We start from the raw sequence: 22,607 nt of genomic DNA, 5'->3' as shown, positions 1-22,607 counted from the left end.
TTTTCAAAGTGCATTATTTATTTATTTTATTTATATCAAATTTGTATGCCACCCCAAATTACCATCTCTGGAAGTATATCAGAGGCTCTCCACCCCACCAACCCCCATTACAGGTCAAATTGATTCGGATTTGATTTAAAAAATTAAGTCCAAATCTAGTCAACCTGGTTCTCAGATGGCCAGATTCATGGTCAAATCAAGACAACTGGTTTTGATTCGACCATGAAACAAAGCACAATTTGCATTAGTGCACATCTCTGCTTCTGAAGTCCTAAATGTCCAGATGGATCGATTGATTAAGTGTCGTCAAGTCGGTGTCGACTCTTAGCAACCACATAGATAGATTCTCTCCAGGATGATCTGTCTTCAACTTGGCCTTTAAGGTAGGGATGTGCACGGTCCGGCCCAGTCCGGACCGGCACCGACGGGGGGCCCTTTCTTTTAGGGCGGGAGGGCTTGTTTACCCCTCCCACCTCTTCGGCCCCCTCCAGCGCCCGTATTTAACTTAAAAGCGGGGCGCTGGAAACCAGCCGCCCCCGCTGCCGCTACCCGCCGCCCCCCCCGTGCAGATTCACGATTAAGGTTGCCCCTGCCGTCACCCGCCCGCCCGCCAGCCAGCCCTCCCTCCTAGCTGCCCGCCCGTTTCCTTACCCAATGCTTGAAGTAAACGAGAGGAGCTACCGAACGGAGCTCCTCTCGTTAGCAAGGCCTCCAGAAGACTGAAGGCGCTTTGCGCGCGCGCGCATGCATGCACCGCAAAGGACGCCGGAGGCCCGGTCTACCCGCCGGGAAAAGGCCGGGTAGACCGGGCCTCCGATCTCCAGAGGCCCAGTCTACCCTGCCGGGCCGGGTAGACCACGCCTCCGGCGATCGGAGGCCCAGTCTACCCGGCCTTTTCCCAGCGGGTAGACCGGGCCTCCGGCGTCCTTTGCGGTGCGCGCATGCGCGCGCGCGCAAAGCACCTTCAGTCTTCTGGAGGCCTTGCTAACGAGAGGAGCTCCGTTCGGTAGCTCCTCTCGTTTACTTCAAGCATTGGGTAAGGAAACACTCGGGTGGGCGGGCAGCTGGGAGGGAGGGCTGGCTGGCTGGCTGGCGGGCGGGCGACGGCAGGGGCAACCTTAATCGTGAATCTGCACGGGGGGCGGCGGTAGCAGCGGCGGCTGGTTTCCAGCGCCCCACTTTTAAGTTAAATACAGGCGCTGGAGGGGGCCGAAGAGGCGGGAGGGGTAAACAAGCCCTCCCGCCCTTAAAGTCATACCCCCCACCCGGACCTGGACCACCAAGAGCCGAACCGGTCCGGCAGTTCGGCCATTCCTTAGAATGGCCGCCGGACCGGTTCGGACTCACCACTACTTTAAGGTCTCTCAGTGGTGCATTCATTGTTGTCGTAATCGAGTCCATCCACCTTGCTGCTGGTTGTCCCCTTCTTCTCTTTCCTTCAATTTTCCCCAGCATTAGGGACTTCTCAAGGGAGCTGGATCTTCGCATAATGTGTCTAAAGTATGATAGTCTGAGCCTGGTCGTTTGTGCCTCGAGTGGAAAATCTGGATTGATTTGTTCTATGATCCATTTGTTTGTTTTCCTGGCTGTCCATGGTATCTTCAAAAGTCTTCTTCAGCACCAAAGTTCAAAAGCATCAATGCTTTTTCTATTGTGCTTCTTCAGAGTCTAGCTTTCGCATCCACAGAGTGTCATGGGGAAAACCATTGTCTGAACTATTCTAATCTTTGTAGGTGTAGACACTTCACGGCATCTAAATATCCTTTCCAAGGCCTTCATTGCAACCCTACCAAGTGCTAGATTGGCAAATGGTCCAGATTAGCAAATGGTTAATCCAATAGACTTTTCCTGTTGGACCAAGATTCAACCATGAATCATGCAAGGAGATAGTACTTCTGATACTTTTCTTATAACACCAAATATGTTTCAGCCTTAGTATGTCGGATTACAAAGCAAATTTAGTAACAGGTTGTGGTTCTAAAACTTAAACTAATCACAAACAGGCGTACTACTGCCTGAAACTTAAGGAACAGTTCAGACAATATTTCATTCAACTGGTTCTCCTCTCAAGGCACTTTGAGGTCAGGGGGCGGAGGAAGGACACACATGTGCATGACATGCAGCATCACAAGAGGATGACAATCAAACATAGTATTGGCCAAATCAGGCCTAAGACAATAACTGCACATTTTTCCAAGGATGGCAGCTACCTGTGCCATATGTAGTCATTTTGTTAAAACAAGTCCCAAAATAAGTACATCTGATAAGTTGCTGAAACATCCAGCTGAAGAATATACCCACTGCAGAAGAAATCATATTTCATCTATATTACTACTAAACAAGCTAGAACAAGCTCCAGAAGAGACTCGAAGAGGTGAAGTGTAGATACACAGTTCAGAGGAACAAATAATTCCATCTGTGACAGCAAAAGATACCATCCCATATGGTCAAGGAGATTCCATATTATATTATTATTATTTATTATTATTATTAATTCAATTTCTCTATCGCCCTTCCATATCAAATGTGAGAGCTTCCTGGTTCACTGACACCTTCTCAGCAAGGGAGAAATGATAGCACATAGATGAGACCCACTCTCAATATCTCCCTCCCACAACTGGAGCCCCAAAGCCATCTCCCAATATCTGAACCACAAAATGATGTCCTACAAGTTGAAGTACTCATCTCTTCTATGTTCATGCATTAAATTAAAGTTGCCATAATCTCACTGATGACCAGGAAAGGCTTTTTTTCTTACAACCTTTTCCAGTCACCCTCTACCAACCAAGCAAAAAATTATACTTGGTATAGAACCTTTTATACTTGGAAGAACTGTCCCTAGCTAAATATGCTCAATTGGCTAATGCAAGTTATCATGCACCATGAGGGAAAGTGAATTAGCTGTATTGTTTCTCTTGCACATGCAAAGTGCCTTCCACACGTGTCTCAGACACAAACACCTTTCCAAAGCATTAACCTACCTATAGATTCTCACTTATGTCTAGTAAAAAGCCTCTAAATGTTGTTGCAATTACCTATGGCTTTCTAAGAAATTATTATTATTATTATTATTCAATTTCTATACTGCCCTTCCAAAAATGGCTCAGGGCAGTTTACACAGATTACACAAATTGAGGCGCTATACACAATACGTGTGTAGAGCCTAACTGGGCTCTCCCCACAGACGAGCAGGGAGTTGAGCTGGTAGGGGCAGCGGGGATTGGGGGCTGCCTGGCCCCCGGAAGTCCCAGGATGCCCCGCATGCGTGCACGGGGCATTCTGGGGGACCCCTGACACTGGGAGGCTTGCTTCCCAGCCTCCCAGTCAGGGGTCTCCTCGTGAGTGCCCTGGCGTGGAGCTGCACCATGGCGGCTCATGATCAGAAGAACAGAGTTAGAGCGCTCACTCCGCTAACCTCATATAAAGGGAGCAGTATTGGGGGGGGCGGGGTTTGCTGCCAGGAGCCATGTGCTCCCTTAGCCTGCTTCTGGAAGGTCGTGAAAATAGCCTCATTGTCTGTCTGAAGATAACCACTCCTTCACTTCACCTTCTAGTTTGTCTACAGGTTCAAAGAGAAAATTGAAAGAGAACAAGAGGCTCTTGACTAGCCTCCTTTGCATCCCAAGGTAAGCAATCATCTCAACAGCAGCACAATAATACTCTACACATGATGTGGAGCCTGGTTAAATGCAGCACACTCCATTAAAAACAAAAAACAAAAAAACACTGCAGGCCAGGGATTACTCCATACAGTACAGGAGCCATTTAGAAATACTTCATGGCTGGGTCCCACACTGCAGTTACAAATTTGTACAAAGATCACTCTGATCATGTGGCACGTGTGGTGCAGACATGGGGACTGTCCAGACAATGGGGAGTGTGTCAGAGATAGAGTAAGCCTCCTACACACATTAAGACCACTGTATTTATTTATATTTATTTATTTATTTATTGTTGCATTTATATATCGCCTTTCATTAAAAGACAACTCCAAGGCAGTTTACAAAAATTAAAACATACAATAAAAAGACAATAAAAATATTAAGCTAAAAAATATAAAAACAAACCAAATTTAAAATCTATAAAATACAAGCGTAAAAACACACAGAAGCAGCAGTAAAAATGATTATGTAAAAGCCTGGATAAAAAGCCAAGTTTTAACAAGCTTTCTAAAAGCCGTGATGGAGTCCGAGGAGCGAATGGCCACTGGGAGAGCATTCCAAAGTCTGGGGGCAGCAACAGAGAAGGCCCTGTCCCGAGTGCACGACAGCCGGGCCTCTATCATTGTCGGCACCCGGAGCAGGGGCCCCTCAGATGTCCTCGTCAAGCGGGCAGCAACCCTTGCAAGCAGGCGGTCCCTCAAATACCCCGGGCCCAAACCGTTAAGGGAACTCCTCTCACCTATGGAACTCCTCTCACCTTTCTAATGTGGAAGCAATTTTCAGCTACCTCCACAATATATGAAGTGGCCCTTGATAGTGAAGAGCAAAACCTTGTCTTTGTTTATAGATTTGTTGGATAGGATAGATTTGTTGATGAGGCTGGTCATTATCAACATCACAATTCCTAATTTAGGATGTTAACCTTTAAATGTAAGTACAGCAGATGCTTCATCTTAGAGCAATGGAAGGGCAAAATGTAATGCATATATAAGCCCATGGAGATCACTGTGGTTCCCAATTTCTGCCTCAGAGAACACATATCTATGATCTTAAAGAGCTTCAGAATGAACCCAGGACTACAGCTTACTATAGTTCTCTTCAACATGCCCCAGCCTTTCAACCATGGAAACAATCTCCATCATGCTTTATGGTGTTTGTCTCTTTAGATGCACACTGTGAGCATAGACAATGTGGTGGTGGGAACACTTTTTGAGCACTTCAGCACCAGTACAGGGCTTGCGGGCATGTTTTCAGGAGTTCAGCATCCCTTTCCTTCAACGTCTGAAGAGGGTTTAAGGAATGATATTTAGCTAGGCCCAATTCCTGCTAAACATTCTATGCCCACAGAAACAGAGCACACACATACACATCACAATCAAGCCTCCATAGATTACTTTTTAAGAAGGAAAGGGGACGACGACAAGAACATACAATTCACATTTGATGCAGCACTCATATATTTTGTACCCAAATAAATAAATACTACTAAGTATTTATATAGTGCTTTCTCAGCATGCCAAGCACTTCACAAGTAAATAATACATCAACAATCCTGTAAGATCAGTATTATTATTGTACTGCAGCTAGAGAGCAGGGGCCAGGAAGAAATAGCTTGTATAAGGCCACTGAATGACTTCATGACAGAAGAAAGATTCCAACTGGGAAAGTCTCGATTTGCAGTTCAGTCTCTTAGTCACTATGCTATAACAGTTCTCATACAAAAAGTTTCAGAGAACCAGCCCTAAACTAGCACACAAAGAAGGCCAAGAACATCTTAATGTAGAAGTTCCTTAATTAAAAATGACAGTCTTACCAAAAAATAATGTACACAATGTGCAAGATTGCAAGACCTGGATAGATGGAAGTAAAGGCACCTTCTTTACCTAGCCACATTCATTCTTGGCTGAAGCCCCTCCTGCACTGCATGACAGGGCACCAGAATAGTGTGGAGTGTGGACAGAGCTCCAGATCTGTTCTCTACAACACTTTACACAACAATGGAGCCAAACTTTTCAAGGACAGACTTTACATAAGATTTCGCACATCTTTTTTTTTTAAGTGAGTACTTACATGCTTGTTTCTATACCGAGAAAGCTGAGAGAGACCAAACACAGCTGCGACAGCACCTCCTCCAATGAGAATAGTTCCTTTCACTGCCTTTCGAAATGCCATTTTTAATTCTTGAAAATAAGAAGGGAAATAGAGTTTACCATGCTGAAAGTCACAACAGAATATTTGTTCAAAGAATAAATTCAAACAACTGTGCCAAGAAAAAATTGGGTTAAAAATGCATACAATGAGATCTATTAAAATTATTTTACTATATATGTATCTTACCCTTCCACCAAGGAGTTCACAGAATAACGTCTAACTCTTAAAGAAGAAGCTATATAGCCTCATGTCAAAAGGTATATGAAGAATAAATAATCTGCTAACATAATTTATGCTTAATTGTTCACAAGACAATTGGCTAAAACCTTGATGATCATGGTAAGATTGCAGGGGGGCTGGGTTTATATTAATAGCCCACCTTTCTTCCATCATGAAACTCAAGATGGCAACAGAGTTCCCAAATGGTTACCCATCCACTGATCAAATCTAGTCCTGCTTAGCTTCAACACAGCAGTCATATCATATGCTCTCAGAGCACTTCCTGGGACTGGTGCTCTTACCATCACATACAAGATACATTTGACCCAGGTGTACACATGTATGCATGCTCTACCTGAGTTACATCTTCCCTCTACTTCTGAAAAAGGGAGGGAAGGGAAGCAAGAAGAAGGCAAGTCTCACAAACATCCTTACAAATGTACAAACACGACACATAACTTCTGATGTGCAGCAGCATATAAACCAAAGAACTACACCCCACTGTATGTAGAATATCATCACAGTTATCACTGTCTCAAATTACCCTCGAGTTCCACCTATCCTACATTTTGATCTACCAAATCTTCTTGCAATGCCCTTCGTAAGATTCCAGTGGTGTGGTGTCATGTTACAAATTTGAATCAGAAAGCAAGGCTCACTGGATGCTTTTGCCCAGTAGCCCACACTGTCTCAAATAGCAGGTAACTATGATGAAACCTTATATTGTCTACTTCACAATGCTACTGAGGGGGCTTGCTGGTGGCAAAGAAAAAGCCCACTGCAGTTGACAGTAAGGACAATCAAGCTGCTTGTAAGGTTTGGTCAGCCACTCTAGAGATCAAGCTATCACAGAGCCCCAATTTCAGATACTGGATCCCAAATAATATTTCTGAAAACTAAAAATATTCTGTTGTGCAAGCAAGGAGTGACAATTTTTGGCAAATCTGCCCCTCCCTCTGCACCCCCCTGAAAATATATGTCTGAGGGCTGTGGACAAGGGCAAATTCTATTGTGGGGGGAAGCTACAGAAAGCTATAGAAGAGGGCGAGGATCAGCAAAAATCTACCCTCTCCCCCATTGTGCAAACGGAACTTCTTCTAAACAGAAGTAGTAATTGGGATCTAACTCAAAATGTTGTATAGTAAACTGCTTCAACCCAGAATTATTTGTGGTTGGTTTTTTTAATCATAAATTGGGGGTTACCAGGAAATGAATAATAATCTGAATACCTCAAGTATTTCTCATTTAAGCCTAATTTTCATGGAACAGAATTCACTGTTGAGATTAATTCATTTGGCAGAACACCTCCAGAATGATCAGAACAGTTGTTTATGTTCAACTACAGAAACGTGGCACAGCAGGGAAGTAACTTGCCTAGGGAGCAAGAGGTTGCTGGTTCGACTCCCCGCTGGTATGTTTCCCAAACTACGGGAAACACCTATATTAGGCAGCAGCAATAGAGGAAGATGCTGAAAGGCATCATCTCATACTGCGCAGGAGATGGCAATGGTAAACCCCTCCTGTATTCAACCAAAGAAAACTACATGAGTCAGTGGTTGCCAGGAGTCAACACCGACTTGATGGCACAACAACAACAGAAACAGTAAGCAGTATCTAATCAACTAGTACTTATCTAACCCATTTCTATCACAATATTCTCCCTAATCCCAGTAGGATAAATTAAACAACATACATGCAGGGTAAGGTTATACTGCTTCCAATCAATGCTTTGGTTTTCACAAGATATATTAACATTGCTCCTCACATATGTTCCAGTGCTAACAAATACCTCTAAGGGGTGTTTGGTAAAATGCCAGAATTATCCCTTTTTTTCCTCCCCAAACAAGTCACAATATTTTGAACTTGCTAGATTATACAAATACTTCAAAGTAATTCCAATGCCAGCAAGGGTTGCACATCTCCTCCCCTTACACTCTGACCTTTGCAGCTAGATTCTGCAAAAGGATCTACCTTTATTAGCTATTAAATTGAAGTAAATAAATTAATACAATGTTTGCAAAGCTTGACAGCCCTTCAAAAGCTGCTGCTTTAAACTGTTACATTTCAACTGCTGATTTAATGTTGTATTCTTTGTACACTGTTTTCAGTATTTTTATAGAAAGACAAGGTAGAAATATTGAAATAAATCACGTGTGAAAATCAGGTCTATCTCTCAGCCTAATTTAGTTTATTCTACATGTATGATCCATACTTTTCAAGCAATTTAAACTTTTGTCATAAAAGCAGAAGAAAAAGGCATGAAGACATAACCAAAATTCCCTGTAATGATGAGTACTAGCAAGTTTTAGCAACTCCAGAGTTATACAAGCAAAAGATAGGTAACTGCTCACAAAATGAGGCTGGATTTTATTTTGCTTTATGCAAGTCATACAGTAGTAATTCAGAACCATAACTTTATTGTATTACTATAATTTCTAGGAGTTTTCCTCAGAAATAACTTGGGTTGTAATTTCTAGAACTGCCACAAAAGCATTTTCCCCTCCTTTCATTTTTTTGAATGTCAGAATCAACTTACTACCTTCTAGTCTCCTGGTACATTAACCCTTGAATAAACACCACTCAAGTAAACAGCAGATATGAGAAGCCCCTATTATTTCACAAACACAAATTGCTGAAGATGGAAAGCACTCACTTAAACATCCCATGCAGTTTCTTAGATCTGTGTTAAATGTGTGAGCACTTTCCATTGTAACACTCATTTTGGCTCCATTCTCTAGTCCACCCACCCATTTCTTTGTTCCAAAGTCCAGAAGACCACATAACTAGAATCATTTTTAAGCAAAGAAAATATTAGAACAAACATGTTCAAGTATAGAATCTCAATGGCAAAATCTCACGCACTAAAGAGAATTACGTGTCTAGATTATTCCAGTAAGGCTGAAAAATGAACTATGAGGTGTGGTCACTATAGAGACAAGGAATGTAAATAAGTGAATTCACCCATGTCTGTAACACGCCAAGTCATGCAACTTGACAGAGCATAATAAAGTATATGTACTGTATAGTTGAAACTGGTTATCTGCCCCACAATAGAATTCAGCACTAGAAAAGCAATACAGTGACTGTTTTTGTAGAAAGGAATATTTAGCTTAGGTCTAGTTCATGCTAATAAAGCAAATGAGTGGTTGAGCTGTACTGATTGTGGGCCTATCATGGTTTAATGTTCCTCTGTTTTTGTTTTTTAAACCTTCACATATAAAACCAGCACTTTAGGGAGAAAGCTAGATGAGAACCCTTCTTCCTACATAGTTTTCCATATGCCAGGAATTATTTTTTGTATGGAAAAACATGCAGTCATGTGAATCCCAACCTGCAGGCTGCAGAAGTACGATCCAGATATTGGTTTGCCTCCTCACTGAGAAGCAGGCTCCCATCAATCATCTTGTGTGTCTTTTTGGAGCTATTAAAAATGTTTTGCTGCTTCTCTCCGGCATTTCTACCATAATGTGTGAGCTGGATCTTGCCCATGAATCTGTGAACATTCAATAATCTCAGTTAAGATCCACAAGCCTAATCCAGTGTAAAGATGTGCAGAACGTTCCAATGGCAAAATGTTTCAAGCTCAGAAAAGAACACACTTTTTTTTAAGGAGCCTGTTTCAAGCTTGGAGCAGAACAACCCCATTTTGACTGAAATGTTTCAACAGTCCGAGCACTATTTTGAATGCCTGTTTTTCCATTACTGATTAGTTTCCTGGCACTGGCTTCCCATTCACTTGCGATGTCCTTGCTTCTTGGTTGGCTTGCTATGATACAAATCATATGTTTTTGGGAAACTATGCCCCATTGGCTGAGGGAAGGGGGTGGGGACACAAAAGGAGAGAATTTCAAAGTGTTTTCAAAGGGACTGGGATCCTATGAGGGTTTAGGGAAAGGTTAAAAATCATTAAAAATCACTTGTTTGTCCATTTCTTTTGTGGGTTGGGTGGTAGGTAGCACCCATCATGCCCTACCACACAACTCACTTTGGTGTCCCTAGGAGCGAACCATGGGGAACAGTGGGGTGTTTCAAGTTTTCCCATTGTTCCCTATGGCTGAAACACTCAAAACATTTTGAGTTTGTTCCATCGAAACAACCTGTCTGACTGGCTGTTTCAAAGGAACGTTTTGGCCATTTGCATTTTGTTTCAAGCTTGTAACAGAACATAAGATCTGTTTTGTGCACATCCCTAGTCCAGAGCTCTATTGTCTAAGGTGCAAGAACAGAAACATGACTCTTTTAAAGGACTATTCATTCTCCATGAAGTAGCACTCAAAACAACCTATTCTGGAAACACTGAACTTTACTACCATACCTTTCTTCAATAGTCAATGCACAAAAATAGTAAGCAAAAACATGATGACATGCAGACCATAAAAAGCAATGTTGTTTCCATACTAGGTCTTTCCCCTGGAAGTCATCCTTTCTCACTCACTTTTTGCAGACAATCCCAACAACATAGATGCCAAGTTGTTGCAGTCCAATATTTTCTGTGTTGTCCTCTCCCACAGATCTATTTGTTGCCCTTATATTATTATTATTTACAGGACCACCCTTTCCAGTGTAGATTGAGACGCTGACACTTATCTGAAAGGTCATTCTCTTCAGTGGTAGGGAGTGTATCCTGTAATCTAGGTAGATTCTCCCACCAGAGAGAGGGCCAATAAGAAACTTATCTGTATCATCTCATGGGATGAGCTTGGTTTCCAGTTTGAAGCTCATGTTGTAAGAGGATCCACTGCAGAGGAAAAAAATTAGCAAAACAGAAACAGAAACTGCATAACAGTGAAGACCAACAACCCAAGGTAAGGAAAAACCTCTCAAGGAATGTAACTGTGCTAGCACCTGGGGTGCTAGCACAGCACCCCAAGGTTGAAGGTCCACCCAGAAAAGAAACCGCCCGAGAGAACAGTATAGAGAAGAAGAGTACCCAGTCAATGCACGGGCGGGAAGGATACACTCCCTACCACTGAGGAGAATGACATTTCAGGTAAGTTCATTGTATCATTCTCCCTCAGTGGGGGAATGTCTTCTATAATCTGGGACCTGCCAAAGCCCCTGACTCTGAGTGGGTGGGACATGAGGCTGACTCCTAGGTAGAGACCACTCACTGTAGGACACAACACCCAAAGGAAGCTTCTGCCGAGGCAAATTGTTGTATCTTATAGTGCCTGGTGGTGGACAGAGAGAACCACATAGCCGCTCTACAGATATCCACCAGAGATGCCAATGTAGAGAGAGCAGCTATGGTTGTGGAGCATCTAGTCGAATGGGCCATGATCCCTTTTGGAGGAGTAAGTCCCTGGGGAAAGTAGGCAAGGTTGATATACTGGCAGATCCACCATGCTAAGGTGGAGTTGGAAACCTTTTGACCCAAGGTCTAAAGGCTTCCCGAAATGAAACAAAGAAGGATTCTGAACATCTGAAGGCCTTAGTATGGCGTAAACAAACTTGAACTGCCCTATGCACATCCAGAGAGTGCCAAGCCTTCTCCCCAGAGGAGAAAGGCCTAAGACAAGAAGGAAGGTAACATAAGCTCTTGGGCTCTGTGGAAGAGATAATTTATCTTGGGGGTGAAAGTAGGGTCAGGACAAGGAAGTATGTAGTTGGGATAAACCAGGCATAGTTCCATGCATACAGACAGAGCCCCCAGCTCAGACAACCGACTTACGGTGGTGATGGATATTAAAAAGGCCACCTTGTATGTTAGAAATCTCAGGGAAACTGAATGAATGGGCTCGAAAGGGGCCTTGGTAAGGGCTGTTAAAATCAGACTGAGGTACCAGGTGGGGAACCTATGCACTGTAGGTGAGTTGATACTGGAAGCCCCACTTAAGAAACTCTGGACGTAGGGGTGAGAGGACTTATGGCAAGTCAGTACAGAGGAAGTGGCAGCCACCTGACATTTCAGGGTATTTGAATGAAGATCTCCTACTCAAACCCTTTTGCAGAAACGACAACACATTGGAGACAGACACCGCACATTCGTCTCCCGTTGACTCACAGCTAATCAGAGACTGAGGAGGTCGTGGGGGAGAGAAAGAGGGGGAAAATTGCATCAAGCTGCTGAGGAAGACTCCTGCTCCAAGCGAGACAGGGCAAAGATTGGAAACCCAAGGGGGTAGCTCCTCCTATTGGATGATGCAAGCAAGTTTCTTATTGGCCCTGTCTCTGAGCAGGTGGGAGGACCTACCCAGATTACAAGATACAGTCCTCCACTGAGAGAAAATAGCAAAGTGCTTCTGAGGCTTTTAATTATGATATTCAGCTTCTGCCCCTTTTATTGTTTCTTGTTCAACACAGCTGAGAGATTAGTGATGATCTGCCTCTTAACTGGTTAGCTTTTGTTCCTGGTGGGAAAGGGAGGCATTTACTAGTTTCATTATTTTTCCCTCCTTTCTTTCCTAGCAAAATAGCATTATTTTACTATAAAAACACAAAAAGAAAAAGTAATTAAAGAAAATCAGTAATTAAAGACCCCTTTCCCCATAACAAATAGAAGCCAACCAATTAAGGATTAGATAATCACTAATCTTTCAATCGTACTGAACAGGAAACAGGAGAAGGTACCTTTGGCAAACACAACTTAGCTATGGTGAAGCGCATTGCTGGACAATATAGTGCTCTATGAAGTGCCCTGTGGAACCATTATTTTAAAACTGCTTCCAGCCAATTGTGGAAGAGCAAAGTCTCAACAGCATTAAAAGGCCCTAGTGTGGAAGCAATACAAATTTTGCATATCTGTTGTTTTACAATAAAAGAGTATCTTTACACAGTTCAGAGACTCCAATTTAGCAGCACTGCTGATGCCTTGTTTCATATTAAGCACAGCACAGTATATTCACTGAAAGCGACTTTTCACCTGTTGTCATATTAATCCTTCTGTTCTGCCATGAGGCTCCAGCCCCCCAATACCAAGCTACTGTCAAAGGCTTTGCTCACTTCAAGAAGGCTTGTGCCAGTACAGCTTTCAATAGGTAACTAAACAGGTGTGGCTTTGCAAACTAGCAAGAGATTACTTGTGGAATGAAGAAGGCAAGTTTATCAAATCCTGCCAATCATACCCCAGTAATCCATTGTTTGTAAGTGCTTGAAGGAGCTCAGTCTTTTATAGATTAAATTATAAATTACATTATGTCTCCAAACAGCTCTCTTAAAAGTTTTATTGTCAGAGCCACTGTTTTTAAAGTTAAAGTTAAAGATGAAAAAGTATGGAACACAGATTTTATTCTTCCCAAGTCAAAGTGCATAGATCTCTTATATTGCAACCTTTTCCTTTCTTGCAGCTTACTGACAATACAGAACCACCTTACAAGTCCACAACTTATTAACCCACAAGAATTCACATCAGCCTACTTCCCAACACATACTTAGCTTAGCCTGATGGCCTCAAAGCAAGAAACGGTACTTATTTGCCTTCAGACATCAAAAGCTTTGCTGACTGGTTGTCTTGAGACTATTCTTATTAACCACAGGTTAACCTGGCTATTTACAAGCTTAGTACAGAATTCACACCTGCCCATGTCAGCCGCATCTTGCTAATAGGGATGTGCACAAACTGAGGTTTGTGCTCTGGTTCGGCACCATGCGGAGGGAAGTGGTGAGTGGGATCTTTTTAAAAAGAGGAGAGCAGGTCCTTACCTGCTCTCCGCCGCTGCATTCAGCTTCCTGCTGCGATGGCACTGCCCCCAAGGACTCTCACAAGGCACCGGCACGAGCGTGGCGTCTGCGCAGATGCTATGGGCATGCCAGCGCAGCGCACGAGTTCCTGGGGGCAGCACTGTTGCAGCAGGAAGCTGCATACGGCAGCAGCAAGCAAGTAAGGACTTGTTCTCTCTTTTTTAATTTTTGTTTTAAGATTCCACGCACCGCTCCCCTCAGCGCCAAACCAGTGCAGGAACTTGGGTTCACGACTATCCCTACTAGCTAAGGCAAAGGTTAGACTTTCCCAAGCAGATGTAAAAGGAAATATATATATTTACGTGTGCGTGTGTGTGTATATACATGCATGCATGCATGCAAAGAGACAATTATTATTAATGTCCAGTATGCCATGATTAAGTGCAATGTATGCTGTCTCTCCAAATTAAAGTTCATGTCTCAAAAATTTGTAGTTTCCTACAAATTCATTTAAGTGATATGACCACTTGCGTGTCTCATCTCAAAGTCTGAAACTAACACATAAAATGTTTCTGTACTAATCTGTTTGCCAAGAATCTGGCAGGATGCCCTCCTTAGAATTAAATGGACATGCAAACCCTTTTAATGTAACATTTTGGGTGTGAAAATAAATTAGCAGGATCACTTCAATAGCTAAAATGTTTCAGCAATGAGAAGTGGCCATGGGTTCTGCCTCTAGTAAGCAGTAAAGATACCCCAAGAAGGGACAGCATCCCCACCTCCAAGCCTCTTTCTTCCACCCCCACCCCCGGTTCAGATAAAATATACTCCTTTTTGCAATGTAGATAAAAGGAGCTGCCCTATACTGGATCACATTATCTAGCCGGTATTGTCTGCTCTGACTGGCAGTGGCTCTCCAAGGTTTCAGGTAGGAGTCTCTCCCAGCCTTTCTTAGAAATGCCAGGTTCCTAGAGGGAACCTGGGATCTTCTGCATGCAAGCATGCAGATGTTCTTCCACTGAGCTATGACCCCCATCCCTTAAGAGGAATATCTTACAGCACTTGCATGTAGTCACCCTTCCAAATGCAAACCAAGGTAGACCCTGCTTAGCAAATGGGACTCATGCTCACTACCACAAGACCAACTCTCCTCCTCCTTGCGATGTTCTGTTGCCCTCTTGATGCATCACCCTTTATTGCACAGAGGAAGCTGTTCACCAAAATGACAGCTCGATGTAAGATTCAAATACCCGTTTAAACGGGTTTCTCTAGAGCACATGTAGAGCTGCCATTCAGACGAACAGTCTCCCCATGCAACAAAAGGATGCACCAGGACGACACTGAGGCATTACACACCCTTTTAATCACATGGGTGGGGACATATCATCCAAACCAGCATGGTGCGTGTACACCAACACAGTCTTGCGGTAAGCGGGGCAGACCAATCAGATCTCATCGCCATATACTGCTGTTAACACATAATTAGAAGTTATAATCCCTTCTCATGGGGTACCTTTGAGCTTTCTTATTACCTCAAATTAAAGCTATATTATTATTACTATTTACAAAAAACACTGGGTTAACAAAAAAAAGTTAACAATGAAAAATCTATTCATTCATTTTTATCCACCCTGATATGCAGTTCACTGGTGTCATATTTCGTAACATAGTCTCACTATCACCTGAGCTATCAACTAGTAAATTGGTAGGGTGGCTCCAACGCCACCCTAGAACATCTGTCCTCATCCACTGATATCACTAGGCCAACTTTTACAGAAGAAGCAGAATAGGGGGGTTAACAGCAGGCAAGACCCAGTTCTGGCAATAATATAAACACAGGACACAACTTAACTAATGTAAATTTCCTGTCCCCATAAATAAAGGGATTACAGCATGTGCACCATTTGGAAAAATGCCTGAAATGCTTTTGTTAGAAGAAACCCCAAATGTTTTGTGGGTTACATGGCAAAAATCAGGCTAAGTGACTCCAAAGACAACTGGTTAACAATAATGACCAAAATGTCCTTTCTGCAAAGCAAAGCTGCTTGGTACTGTATTTTCCTGAAAATGAATTGTTTGCAGGGAGCCAAGTTGCATTCTTCATTGCTATCAACCCAGGGCACGAGCCAGGCAATTGGCTTTTCCCCTCCTTTTAATTAAAAAGAGATTGCATTCGGACACAAGGGAGGAAAGCAGCTTGACATTTGACTCTAAAAGAAAAGGACCAAGTTGAGCTATTTTTCCCCTTTCCGCAAATGGTTAAGGCCCCATACAGCAGAGGAAGTTTAACAAATAATAATATGGAGAGCTTTGCTCTTAAAGACAGCTGTTTTAAAGTTCCAAGTGATTAAGCATTTCAGTTTCTTAAATCAACTGATCATTATCTACAGACCGCTTTCTACAGTTCTGTAAGCTATATCTTCCCCATGCCTCTTTCTTTGCTGTTTTGATGTTGTTGTGCACTCATTTTCCTTTTCTCTTTGTTCAGTATAGTTTTCACAGACGGCCTCTTCTAGTCCATCCTCATGACAGCATAATTTCTTAGATATATGCTAGACCTGCACAAACTTGTAACCACCCAGCCTGAACATAGCCCATCAGCCATAGAGCATAACTTCGCATTTTCCCCCTTTCTCCCACCCCAGGAGGCCATCCTGAACAAACATGTTGAGCTGGTAGACTTCAGAATTAGAATCACAGGCCCCTTAACATAGGGATGTGCACGGAACCAGCGGGGGCAGGTTTGACGGAGGGTGGCCTTTAAGGGCGGGGGAGGATGCACTTCCGTCCCATGCCGTATTTCCCCTGCCAGCACACTTCTCTAAAATCCCGTCGGGGTCGCAGCATAACACCCTGCTGGCCCGTCCTGACGTTGACCAGATATAAACTGGAAGTACTAACTGGGCCTGCGCATGTCACGTGCACATCGCACACATCACGCGCATGTACCTGACTTGCGCAATGGCAAGCACGACGTGTGCACGCGAGAGACACACGCACATGCGCAGTTAGTACTTCTGGTTATATCCAGTCAACGTCAGGACAGGGCAGTAGGGAGGTACGCTGCCGCCCCAATGGGCTTTCAGGGAATCGTGCGCTAACAGGGGGAATGCAGCGGTAGGGGGGAGTGCATCCTGTCCCACCCTTAAAGCCATCCCACCCACCATCAAACCTTCAAGCCGGCCAGGGTTCAAACCAGTTTGAAGGCCCGTAAAAGGGCCTCCAAATAGGTTTATACACATCCGTACCTTAACATAGGAACTTTCTTCCAGGCCACAACCCTAGTACACACCAAGTTTCTGCCACAGGATCCATCATTTCCAGCAAGACAGAATGCAGCTTCTGATTTTACACAGCAAGCAGTTATTGTGTACACAATCAATCCCATCGAAAACATGAAAAAAATGTGGACAGCATACACACACCTGTAAACAGCACACCTGGAAATCATGGTGGGCCAGGTTCCAAGGTATATCTACCTCCCCTGCATTGTACGTGCATTTGCTGCATAAAACTCCAACAAACAAAGTAATCATCCTTGCTGCACATAGTTCCCTTAAACCCAGAGCAGCATGTTCAATATCACAGCCCAGATGTTTTCATTTAGGGCAGTGATCCAGCAGCTGGTGGGCCAGCCAGCTTTCCATCGCTCAGAACATTTTTCTGTATCTGGCAAGGACAATTGAAATTCAAAAGAGAAAGTGAAAGAAAGCACTGTGAGCACAAGCATTTCAAGGAACTGCACAGATTAAATGTCTGCTGCACATAAACTTAAAGGTCTATACTGGTAGCAAACCATCAAAATGCCTTACAGAACTACTCCCTCGCATAGCACAAAATAAGAACTGCAGTGCAGATCTGCAGATATAACTTACCGTGAAGACAACAAAGTCGCAGTCAAAACTGCCACTTGACTTTGGTCCTAGCTATCAAACAACATTCATCATAAACTAAGGACAATGTCCGAGCTTACTTCCTTTACTATCAATCACTAAGAAAAGGGGTGTGATGCAGGTAGCTACTGCCATGTTGGTCCCAAAGAATGAGAGAGAGAAGTGAGTGGAAAGATTGGCAAGTGATAGTCTTGTATTAATTCATATCCAGCTACTTTAACAACTTCCATCTGTAATGGCACATATGCACATTTTTGGATTGCACAGAACATTTTATTAAGCAGCTCTTCTCTAGTGTACTTTGATTACAAATGTGCCTTAAAAAGTATACTTTTCTAACAATATTATTCCAAGGCTTTGGACAATTATTTATTGTCCAAAAATAATAAATACAGGCTTCCACATTCACTATAGCTTTCCCAGAAAGCACAGCTTCCAACACACACAACTTCCAACAAAAGAGAGCCAGCGTGGTGTAGTGGTTAGAGTGCTGGACTAGGACCGGGGAGACCCAAGTTCAAATCCCCATTCAGCCATGAGACTTGCTGGATGACTCTGGGCCACTCACATCTCTCTCAGCCTAACCTACTTCACAGGGTTGTTGCGAGGAGAAACCGAAGTATGTAGAATACCGCTCTGGGCTCCTTGGAGGAAGAGCGGGACATAAAATGTAAAACACAAACACATTCAATGCTGATGTCTGGAACGATCCCCTATGGTAAGACACTGTGCCTGTAGAAGTTCCTTATGGACACTAAAGTGTGTGCATGCACAAAGAGCGTCTGAGTGCAAGTGACGATATAGCCTTCACAATAACAATGCAATGTGTGTGCATTTTATGGACTAAGCAGAAATGCACTGCTAACAGCAGTTGCTTCATGCTCTCTCATTTCTAATTCCATGAAATCAAGGACAAAGCACCCAAGGACCCAGGACTGCACTTCTAGAGTGTCTATCACCATAGCATTAATGTAACTATATCAGCGTAGGGATAATTACAGCAGGGACAGGTCTTCTCTTTTGCCACTCAGAGGCTTCAAAAGATGCTCCCCACCAAAATAAGAGCCTCCCCATTTCTGATAGCTTATAAAAAGACTCGAGATACACTTATTCATCCAAGCTTTTAATTAAATTTGTAAACTGTGCATTTGTTTTTAAACTGTTTTAATGATTTGATTGTTTTAACTTTTATGTTATATATTTTTTAACTGTCCAGAGATCTGAGTTTGAGGTGGTATACAGACATACTGAATAAAATTCAAATACAACTCCATGGTTTGTTTGCACTCTAAAACCACCTTGGTTTTAGAGTGTAAACCACCTTGGTTTTAGAAGGATGCCACCTTGTTTGAAGGAGGCAGTGGTCAGACCCCTTCTTAAGAAGCCCACTCAGGATCCCTTGGTGATGGATAATTACAGGCCAGTTTCCAACCTCCCATAGTTGGGCAAGATGATTGAGAGAGTGGTGGCTGACTAGCTCCAAGTGTTCTTGGGAAAAACTGATTAGACTCATTTCAAAGTGATTTTCGGGTGAACTATGTGGTGCAGACGGCCCTAGTTGTCCTGATAAATGACTTTTGCCAGGGAGTGTGACTCTGCTGGTTCTTTTGGATCTCTCAGCGGCTTTCAATACCATCAACCACGGTATCCTTCTGGATCGCCTGAGGGATTTGGGGAATAGGAGGCACTGTTTTACAGTAGTTCCACTCCTATATCTCAGGTAGATTTCCGATAGTGGCGCTTGGTGACAGTTGCTCTTCAAAATGGGAGCTACTATATGGAGTCCCCCAAGGTTCCATTCTGTTACCAATGCTTTTTAACATCTACATGAAACCACTGAGTGAGGTCATGAGGGGATTTGGTGTTGGGAGTTATCAATATGCCGACACCCAAATGTACTTCTCCTTGTCATCAATATCAGGCAACGGCAAAGTCACTTAAATGCCTGCCTACATGCAGTAAATGGACTGCGTGAGGGATAATAAACTGAAGCCGAATCCAAGCAAGACGGAAGTGCCCATTGTTGGAGTTGTAATCTGCAAGACGGGCTAGAACTTCCTGTTCTGGATGAGGTTACACTCCCCCAGAAAGAACAGGTTCATAGCTTGGGAGTACTCTTGGACCTGGGTCTCACCCCTTTTTACCAGCTAGGACTGATCCGACAACTCCGCCCATTCCTTGAGGAGAATGGCCTGAAAACACTGGTACACCAGCCAGTAACCATCTTCGAGTGCCACCAGTTCACCTGGTAGCAACCTGGGATCAGGCCTTCTTAATTTTTCACCACTGGGTTGTGGAACACGCTGCCCGTGGATATAAGAGGATTATTTTCTTTGGAGGCCTTCAGGAGCCTTAAAGATCCATCTTTTTAGCCTGGCTTTTAATGATAGCTAGTTTTAATTTTAATCTGGTTTTAAATGGGCTTTTTAAATTGTTTTATTATGTGTTTTATAATATATTATTATGTTTTATAATATAGTTGTTTTATTATTTTTGATTTTAATATAAACCACCCTGAGCCACTTTAGGAAGAGTGGTATACAAATTAAATGTATAAACCGAACAAAAAAACAAAAACAAAATTGAAGGTGTGAAAACACCAGACTGATATAGTGAAGAATATGTACTGAAGATTCCTGTAACTTGTATGGAAAGTCCCAGTCAGAAATCGAATCACTGCTAAACACTGTCCGTATATTCAGTAGCGATATAGCAATGGAGTTTGGACTAGACAAGTGTGCTGCATTAATAATGAACAGAGGGGAAATAACAAAAACAGAAGGAATAGAACTACCCAATGGAAGCAAGATCAAGAACCTGGAAGAGAAAGAACATTACAAATACTTAGGCATTCTCCAGGCTGATAACATAGCACACACTGAAGTTAAAAGAAAAATTGGAAGTGAATACATCAGGAGAGTAAGAAAAATCCTAAAGTCCAAACTCAATGGCGGGAACACCATACACACCATAAACACCTGGGCTATACCTGTTATCAGATACACTGCAGGAATACTAGACTGGGCCCAGGCAGAGCTAGAGACGCTAGATCGTAAGACCAGGAAAATCATGACCATCCATCATGCTCTGCACCCCCACAGTGATGTAGATAGGCTATACGTCCCTCGCAGCTCAGGTGGAAGAGGAATGCTGCAAGTCCATCAAACAGTAGAGGAGGAGAAAAGAGGCCTTGAAGAATATATCAAGGACAGTGAAGAAGATGCACTTCAAATGGTCAACAACGTGAAACTATTCAACACCAATGAAACAAAGCAGGCCTACAAGAAAGAACAAGTCAAGAACCGAGCAGAAAAATGGAAAAATAAGCCACTGCATGGTCATTATTTGCACAATATAAGTGGAAAATCAGACATCACCAAGACCTGGCAATGGCTTAAGAATGGCAACTTGAAGAAAGAAACAGAGGGTTTAATACTGGCTGCACAAGAAAAGGCACTAAGAACAAATGCAATAAGAGCAAAAGTAGAAAAGTCAACAACAAACAGCAAGTGCCGCCTTTGTAAAGAAGCAGATGAAACAGTGGACCACCTAATCAGCTGTTGTAAAAAGATCACACAGACTGACTACAAACAAAGGCATGACAAGGTAGCAGGGATGATACACTGGAACATCTGCAAAAAATACAGGCTACCTGTAGCCAAACATTGGTGGGACCATAAAATTGAAAAAGTTGAAGAAAATGAAGATGTAAAAATATTATGGGACTTCCGACTACAAACAGACAAACATCTGCCACACAATACACCAGATATAGCTGTAATTGAGAAGAAAGAAAAACAAGTTAAAATAATCGACATAGCAATACCAGGGGATAGCAGAATAGAAGAAAAAGAAATAGAAAAAAATCACCAAATACAAAGATCTACAAATTGAAATTGAAAGGCTGTGGCAGAAAAAGACCCAAATAATCCCAGTGGTCATTGGCGCCCTGGGTGCAGTTCCAAAAGACCTTGAAGAGCACCTCAACACCATAGGGGCCACAGAAATCACCATCAGCCAATTACAAAAAGCAACTTTACTGGGAACAGACTATATTCTGCGACGATATCTATAACAGCAACAACATTGACAATAAAATTCAGCCATCCCAGGTCCCTGGGAAGGACAGGACTCGATGTCTGGATAAAACAAACCAGTCAATAACACTTGTCTGACTGTGTGAATAAATAATAATAGATATTATAAATCATGCTGAGGCTGGACATACCCAAAGTAAGGCTACATTCCTAAATACAAACATCTGGGAGTGACTGAACAAAGTGGGACACTCCCAAAGTAGGCGGCACAGGATGAGACAGTCCCAGTGTTCCCTCTAAGGCAGGCACATGTGTGCACGCACACAAGATTTTTTTTATGTCCACTCAGTTAATTTTAGATTCCACTCAGGTTAAATCAGGAAGGCCCCATTCTGAATTATACTGGTGCCCAGAATAAAATACATTCGTCACACAGATGAAAAAAAAAGTTAGAGGGAACACTGGACGGTACTTACTTCTCTCTCAAGAGGATGTTTCATCCAAAATTAAAATGGGTCCAGCAACAAGAAGGAGATGCCAACACTCATTTATCCTCCCATGACAACGGCTACAATTTAGAACAAGAGTTCTTAATCTGCAGTCAATAAGGTAGGTCCTGGTGGCCTGGGGAAAGTCTTTGCTGCACCGAGTTGCTTCCTGGTGAACCAGTATAAAGCACCTGTGGACAAGAGCAAGGTACAGGCAGGATCAGAGTAACCTGCAGATACAATGGTTTCACAAAAATCTGAAAGGAAAAAAAACCTCTAAGGGGGCCAAAGCCTTGAAAATAACTATCCAGGATTCTTACCCCTCCCCCCTCTAATTTTTACTGAAGCTTTATGAAAATATGTTATGCAAGTATAGACTCCCAACGAAATGTTGCAAAATATCCCTAGTGTATGTGTGTGTTACCTGAGCCTGTGCTTGAGCATGGTGGAAATTTTAGGCACCTTTCCCCCTCAGAAGAAGGGCTTTGACTGTCTTGAGAGAATATTCTTTGAACTGAGAAATTTCTCACTCTTTTT

General features: G+C 42.9%; 1 protein-coding gene across 8 annotated transcripts in view; it reads right to left on the bottom strand.

Annotated features, from left to right (window-relative positions):
• Window positions 1–22,607, bottom strand: part of GPD2 (glycerol-3-phosphate dehydrogenase 2) — a 128,589-nt gene that overhangs the window by 98,047 nt on the left and 7,935 nt on the right. For 3 of the 8 annotated variants that reach the window (XM_053283230.1, XM_053283231.1, XM_053283228.1), the window contains exon 2: window positions 5,733–5,842. In XM_053283230.1, coding sequence (XP_053139205.1) covers window positions 5,733–5,834 — 102 coding nt within the window. In that variant the 5' untranslated portion in view covers window positions 5,835–5,842. Of the gene's footprint in view, window positions 1–5,732; window positions 5,843–6,491; window positions 6,526–6,576; window positions 6,695–22,058; window positions 22,262–22,607 lie in introns of those variants that run through there. The other 5 variants (XM_053283233.1, XM_053283232.1, XM_053283234.1 and 2 more) reach the window with 4 other exon arrangements.

This window comes from Hemicordylus capensis, chromosome 1, assembly GCF_027244095.1.
Source record: "Hemicordylus capensis ecotype Gifberg chromosome 1, rHemCap1.1.pri, whole genome shotgun sequence".
NCBI lineage: Eukaryota > Metazoa > Chordata > Lepidosauria > Squamata > Cordylidae > Hemicordylus > Hemicordylus capensis.
This window is presented reverse-complemented; position numbering and strand designations above follow the sequence as displayed.